At 40.8% G+C, this 7,553-nt stretch overlaps 1 protein-coding gene across 1 annotated transcript; it reads left to right on the top strand.

Annotated features, from left to right (window-relative positions):
• Positions 1–274: 274 nt before the first annotated feature.
• Positions 275–1,992, top strand: LOC146638233 (TBC1 domain family member 2A-like). Its single transcript, XM_085360592.1, has 4 exons — positions 275–445; positions 530–715; positions 1,340–1,461; positions 1,791–1,992. The coding sequence occupies exons 1-4, from the start codon at positions 275–277 to the stop codon at positions 1,990–1,992; spliced, it is 681 nt and encodes a 226-aa protein (XP_085216718.1).
• The last annotated feature ends 5,561 nt before the right edge of the window (positions 1,993–7,553 follow it).

The following is a 7,553-nucleotide window of genomic DNA, read 5'->3' as shown; positions in this document are numbered from 1 at the left end:
GCTGGCGAGCACTCAGTAATCCTGTTCTGTTTCCAGCTGTGTGAGAAGAGTCGGACAGCTCCTAATCCTGCCGCCAGGCAGGTCCAGCTGGACCTTCACCGAACCCTGACGACCAATCAGCACTTCTCCTCGCCGTCCAGCCCCGCCCTCCAGCCCCGCCCTCCAGCAGCTCCGCCGCATCCTTCTGGCCTTCTCCGGGCATAACCCTGCCATTGGCTACTGCCAGGTACTCAACAGGTCAGAACAAAAGTATAAATTTTATATCTGAGTTCTTATGTGGACCCGCCTTCCAGGCAGAACCTCACCTTCCATGAATGTCCACAGGTTAGCGGCCCTCGCTCTGCTGGTCCTCCAAAGTGACGAAGACGCCTTCTGGTGTCTGGTGGCAGTGGTGGAAGCCATCATGCCTCAGGACTACTACACCAAGAATCTGGTGGCCTCTCAGGTCAGCAGACACACTCACCTGCTTGCCTGCTGTGATCTGTTTTAGTGATCAGTGAGGCTGATCTCTGTGAGTCTTTGTGCTCAGGCGGACCAGCGCGTGCTGAAGGACTTCATGGCGGAGAAGCTTCCTCGCCTGGCATCTCACTTTGAGGATCACAACATTGACGTCTCTCTGGTCACCTTCAACTGGTTCCTGGTGGTTTTTGTGGAGAGTCTGCCCAGCGACATCCTGATGCCTCTGTGGGACGCCTTCCTGTATGAGGGTACCAAGGTACCATACACCCGAACACACCATGACAGAAATGCAGACAACACTTGAATGCACCACAGTAGTGTCCATGGAAACAAAAATGATTTTGTTTTCACCTTTAGATGTCTTTATTTACATTTTAGGAGTAATAAGACATTGTTTACTAAGCATGGGGAACTGTCATGTGACATGAAATAGGAGTGGGAAAGCAGATCATTCTAGTAACGACCTCACAGTCTACCACAAGCAGCGTAAATCCAGACGATGAGCGGGACAATGGCTTTGGGCTTGTTTCTGCAATGTGACAAATGCAGCACAGCTTTTACATCGTTTGTCTCAGGAAATAAAATCACAGTTCAGACACAGAAATATATACCACACAGGGATAAATGCTGACAACAGCTTCAGCCACGTAGATCCAACCCAAAAGTTTAATTTAAACTTAAAGCTCAACTACCAAGTAAGTTAATATTATCTGGCAACTGAGGAACCAAGTGGCTTATTGGAAATCGATCAGAGCTGTAATGAGTAAAGGGCCCAACTGCACCACAACTGAAAGAGTAATTTTATGACTCACCTCCTCAAAGTTTCCAATTAATTGTGTGGCGTGAGTGTCCTGTTATGAAATGCGTGTCTGTGCTGCAGGTGATCTTCAGATACACTCTGGCTCTGTTCAAATACAAAGAGGACGACATCCTGAAGATTCACGACAGCGTGGAGTTCTACCAGTACCTACGCTTCTTCACAAAGACCGTCTCCAATGCCAGGTACGCACTCGCCTCCACCCGCCTTAATCTACGAGCTGTTACACTCTCAGAAGTGTAGTGGATGTAGCTGTTGAATCTTTGAGCTTCAAACCCTTTTTACTGAAATTTTGTGAGAAGTTTAAATTTCTCTGATCACAGTAACAACGATTTAAAGATTTTTAAGTATCTGCAGCTCTCGGATACATGTGGTCCAGTCAGTCCAGTATTTCCTGCTCAAACTGCAGTACCTGAAGTATCAAGCAGCATAAAACAGAAACACTCAAGCTGATCAGTTTCCAGTTCCTCTGTGTTGGTGATCGAGTCCTTTCCACCTGCGTGTGTCCATGCAGGAAGCTGACCAGCATCGCCTTCAACGACATGAACCCATTCCCCAGCCGGCTGCTGAGGAACCGGCGAGTGCTCCACCTGGAGTGCCTGCAGGCGGAGCTGCGTGAGCTGGAGGAGCAGCACAAGGAGTTCATCACCGAGAGCGTCGTACGGAAAGACAAAGAGCTCGACGTCATGGTGAGCGAGGACGACGAGGACCTCTGATCACATGGGACGTTTCAGCTGCTCACTTCGAGACGACGATGAGTTTTCCATGAGTTCAAGAGAATTTCACTAAACCGGCTGTTAACTGGTTTCCTTCACACTAAACACAGGATTGTGTCAGGTTCACCATCTCTACTAACACTACAAGGAAACAGACGCATACAGATTTAACTGCATCACATCTCTGAAACAAGCTTGCAGTAAACAAATGTGTACTGTGTTCACGTGTGTAATAAGTCAGGCTGCAGAAATGTGCAGATGTATTTCAGTGAATTCATTTGGATTAATATGTGATAGCTTATTTATTTCATTGCATCTTTTGCTTTATACCTAAAAATGCGTGACATTTCTAAATGTAGTCACATCCCTATGAAACATGGTTGATTATCACCTGTAGTCACAGCTGGTGATAAAGTAATTAAATGTCCAGCTATTCAAAAATAGGGCATTCTGCACAATGAGTACTTTTTGGTACTTGAAGTATATTTTGATGCTGATGCTTCAGGGCATTGTGCTGCATTGTCGAAGCTCTCTGGGCTTCCGGTTAGAACGACCTCACAGTGTTTTATTTTGATCTGGTGTAAAGTGCATTGTGCGGAAATGACAGCATGATAGTCACATGATAAAACTGACTTTTCTTTTTTTTTTTTAATTTTACTGGGTGTGCATCTTGTTCAAATGTCTTTTTCAGCATTTGTACATAAATATTCTGTATATAAATATTTGATTTTCATTTATTTTACAGAGTCCTTTATTTTGTTTCACAAATATGACATTCATGTCAAATGACATCTGCAGACTTTATAATGACCAGCAGGGGGCAGTGTATTGCAGTCTATGAGAACATTTACTGAGACCTGTTTCATGCACTAGTTTCATGTCTCATTGAATCCAACATGATGTTGATTTTGTAAATTAAGGTCACATCTTCATCACATCTAATTTCAAAACACTGATCAATTTAAAAAAAAAATGAATTCCATACCAATTGCAGGAATAAAATAGGAATAAATAACAAACGAGAAATACATACAAAACAAGAGAAAGGCACACATGAGAGAACAGGTCACATGACAGCACAGCATTATCTACCCACAATTTGAACTAAATAACAGATAGTACAGGCAATGAAAACAAACGGAAATCAGAATAAATTTAAAAACTTTTATTGATGTTAACTTGAAGTGCTGAATTAGCCCTGTTGTCAGTTCAAATCACTTCAATCTATAGCGCACTTTAAGGTCTTTAGACCTTAAAAAGTAATACACTGCAAGGTAAGCTTGCAGCATCTTACTTTAAGGTCAACTGTGAAACTTTGTGGAAAGCCTGAGACAAGTTGATGAGTCAGTGAAGCGCACTTCCTTCTGATGACGGCTATACTGAGGTGAGTTTTTAAGCATATCCTGAACTTTATTCATTATTAGACTTCTGACACCTGGCAAATAAACTCTCACGCGATATGAGAACATAACAGCAAAAAGCCAGTAGCTGGTACATGAATGGATAAAAATTGGATCCCTCTTAGATTGAATTGGTTGCCCTCTTATATTACGTTGTTTTGAACCTAACCGCATCCACTGAATTAATGCAGTTTTCAGGACAGTAAAAACAGAGAACTCTGATATACACAATTTCTGATTGCTGATAGTGTTTCTTAATGCAAAATGGGCTTCCATTTAAAATGCAATTGCTTTATGTTCGATCTTTAGTGAAGAAGGGTCATTTTTGATTCTGTGGACAAGGGATGCAAATGGAATGTGAAGGCAACAGGTAGTAGGGTGAATTAGGGTTTCGTGTGGTCTTCAGTGCATGAATTTTATTGCCACTTTATTTCAACTTTTTATTAATATACTCAAAAGAAAAACAAGAACCACAAAGGAGATTCTTGTGATTCTTGTTTGTGCTATCTGTTTGTGAAAGAAAGCACATTTTACCACATCATACTGTGTTTGCTGCCATTTATTTTACTCGTCCTGCCTGAGTGTCTGGGCTGCGTTTGTCTGTGCACCTTTGTTCTGGCCTTCTGCTGATGGGTTTCACATGCTGGGCTTTCCCTCTTGGTCCACACCCAGCAGCCTGCTGCTGACCACACACAGCCTACAAACTGATCCATCCATGCATCCATCCATGCATGCATGGCCTGGTTATTGTTGAGTTATCACCTCCAGCTCCTTGCTCATAACCAGGTAGATACTGGGCTGGGCCTGATCTCTGAGCTCAATAACAATGACAAAAATGCCAAACACTTTACTCTTCATGGTAAAAAATGTTTATAATACAGTAAAAACTGGATGTAGCCAAAATCAGTGTTTTATATACAGTGTAAGTGAACAACATTGCTACACTGCTGGTGTTTGATTGATAGAGGCTTTCTTTATAAGAACTATGATATCATTTCTTTTGCTGATTAACAGTTTTTATATAATTTTTATATCATATATAGCTTTCAAGAAGCCAAAGATCACTGGACGAAAAGACTACAGACCTGTGGCTCTGACATCTGGTCAGGAAGTCTTTTGAGCACCTGGTTCTCTCCTATCTTAAGACCCTCACGGCCCCCCTCCTGGACCCCCTGCAGTTTGCATACAGAGCCAACAGGTCTGTAGACGATGCCATCAACATGGCCCTACACTTTGTCCTGCAGAATCTATGCTAGGATCCTGTTTGTGGACTTCAGCTCTACCTTCAACACCATCCTTTCAGATCTTCTTCAAGGATTGCTTTCCCAGATGAATGTGCCTGATCCCATCTGCCGGTGGATCACTGACTTCCTGACGGACAGGAAGCAACCAGTGAGGCTGGGGAAGAATGTCTTGGACTCCCGGACCATCAGCACGAGCTCCCCTCAGGGCTGTGTTCTTTCTTCTATGCCCTTCTCCCTGTACACCAACTGCCGCACCTCCAACCACCAGTCTGTCAAATTAATTAAGCTTGCAGATGACACCACCATTATTGGACTCCTCTCAGACGGGGATAAGTCTGCCTACAGGATGGAGGCTGAACATCTGGTGTCCTGATGCAGCCGCAACAACCAGGTGCTGAATAAGTGTTATTTTCATTTATCACTGGCCCAAGTACATTTTTATTGGCTTGTGAACAAAGCTGTAGTTTTTGTATTTTTAAATATTAACGCAATTTAATTGAGACATTATTTATATTATTTCACTTTCAATGTGAAAAATGCTGTAAAAACGTTGAAAATAATGGTCACCCCTGTTCGCTGCAATGTAAAATAGTACAACTGCTGTCAGCCTTCATTAAGTTGCATCATTTAAACATTTGCATATTTTTATTCAACTTCTGCAGGATGCTTTGATGAAAGACTCCCTTTTCCCAAGTAGAGGCTTTACTAGAGGTCACAGGAACAGCGCTGCTGTTTTGGATGCGGAAAAATGTTGTCTTTCACTCTACCTGAGCTCAGTGTCCCAGTAAGGGCTCCGCCTCATTGTAGCTGACGCTGAAATGTTTGTGTGGGTTGCCATGACAACACCAGAAGTGCATCTGAGATCGTGTCCAAATTCATGGGCTGCATCCTCCTGAGGACTCGGTGTTCTGACAAAACGTCTTACTTTGGCAAAACGTCCTACCGTAAGTAGTTCATGCGTTCTCGGCGGCTCTAGTGACCCTCGAACTCTCGGCTAGCTATCGAGGTGGTGGATAACATACGTCTCCCCCACAAGAGCACGAACCTACAACTTTTCTACTACTGTTTTTACAAGGCGTACACGGTAAAAACATTATGCTGTTATTTGTTAAGCACTTGTGCATCTTGTGAAAAGAAATAAGTGGCTGAGATGGATGTCATATGTGCTATTGATATTATTTTACTCGTTTCTAGTTTTCACGGTGCTCCATGATTGTGAGAGGAATAAAAAAGAATTGTGGACATCAGTACGAAGCATGGATTCTTTTGACCAGAGTAGATACACTGGTCCCTTGAATATACTAATCTTTTTGAGGTGGGTGACTGTTCCTGTGTATTTACAGAAACAATGGTTGTGATAACCTCAGCTGTTTCAGAGGGTGACTGTTCGTTGCTTTGCGCACTTTTAAATCTGTATACAATGGTTTGTTCCCTTTTTGTGTTCTGAGGTTTAAACAAAGATGTACTAGATGTATTATACCGGTCCCTCGAATCTACAAATCTTTTAGATGTGGATGACTGTTCATTTTCATCTGTGTTTACAGAAACACTGGGTGTTGGAACCTCAGTAGTTTCTTTTTGGCTGACAGACTCTGGAGCTGTACAAGAGGAATAAAGAGCTGCAATGCTTTTGTGAACCTGACCTGGGAAGGGAGAGAAATATATTTTTGTTTTGTTTTTGTTTGTCTTCTTGTTTTATTTGATTCCTTGTGGGATTTGGATCCAACAAGTAAAGTATGCATATTATGCACACACACAAACACACATGCAGCTATTACCATTTCTTGTATTCTTGAATAAAGACATTGATCTGACACATTTAAAATGCAGCCAATTGTTTTTATTGTTATATTATTAAGAAAAAAGAAAAGGTGGGGGTGGGGGGATGTAAAGAAGAGCTTAAAGGAAAGGGCTAGAGGAGAGAAAACCCCAACAATTAGCAGGGCATTTTTTTACTTGGACAAATTGTTAATAAAGTTTCCATATCTGTAACAATGATGACAGTATAATTGTTTATAAACAATTATATTGACAATTATATGTGTCCAGTATGTTGGCTCATTTTCTTTTACTTTTTGCATTTGAAAATAAAAGTTGGGCTGATTTTGACACCATTACAAGAAGTGTTGTTAATGATTCTTTTTGAATTAAAATCAGGTTACCACAAATTGTTTTTTAATTTAATTTCATTTGAAATGTTTGTCAGTGGGTAAACAATTCGTAATGCAAAGTCAGAAACATCGAGTTATTCTTGTACTGCATGCTTGCAATAAATAAGTTGTCCTAACAGTCAGTCAAAGGAGCTTGGAAAGAAAAGCGTCTGGACTTCTTTGAGTTGAAGTGACTGATATATATATTTTTTGTCTGTTTGTTTTGTTGGTTTTTGTTTTTTGCCCTTTATCACCATTCCTCTTCCCTGCTGTTTTTCTTTCCCTCTTTCTTTCTCCCCTTTCTTTCCCCCAGTCATGTCTGTCCTATGTGTAGCAAGTGAAAATAAAATAAACAATAAAAACAAAGGTGAATCAAATAGACCAATACGGCAAGGCCGGGATGGTCCATTTGGTAAAGTAAATCCGTTAGTTATATTTAACATAATGTTAAATGGCAACATTCTGTTTACAATGTTACCATTTCACATTGTGTTAAATGGTAACATTCTGTTTACAATGTTACCATTTCACATTATGTTAAATGGTAACATTCTGTTTACAATGTTACCATTTCACATTGTGTTAAATGGTAACATTCTGTTTACAATGTTACCATTTCACATTGTGTTAAATGGTAACATTCTGTTTACAATGTTACCATTTTACATTGTGTTAAATGGTAACATTCTGTTTACAATGTTACCATTTTACATTGTGTTAAATGGTAACATTCTTTTTACAATGTTACCATTTTACATTGTGTTAAA

Source organism: Diplotaxodon limnothrissa, linkage group LG2, assembly GCF_057381915.1.
Source record: "Diplotaxodon limnothrissa isolate DT_005_m linkage group LG2, D_limnothrissa_male_GT1.1, whole genome shotgun sequence".
Taxonomy (NCBI): Eukaryota; Metazoa; Chordata; class Actinopteri; order Cichliformes; family Cichlidae; genus Diplotaxodon; species Diplotaxodon limnothrissa.
This window is presented reverse-complemented; position numbering and strand designations above follow the sequence as displayed.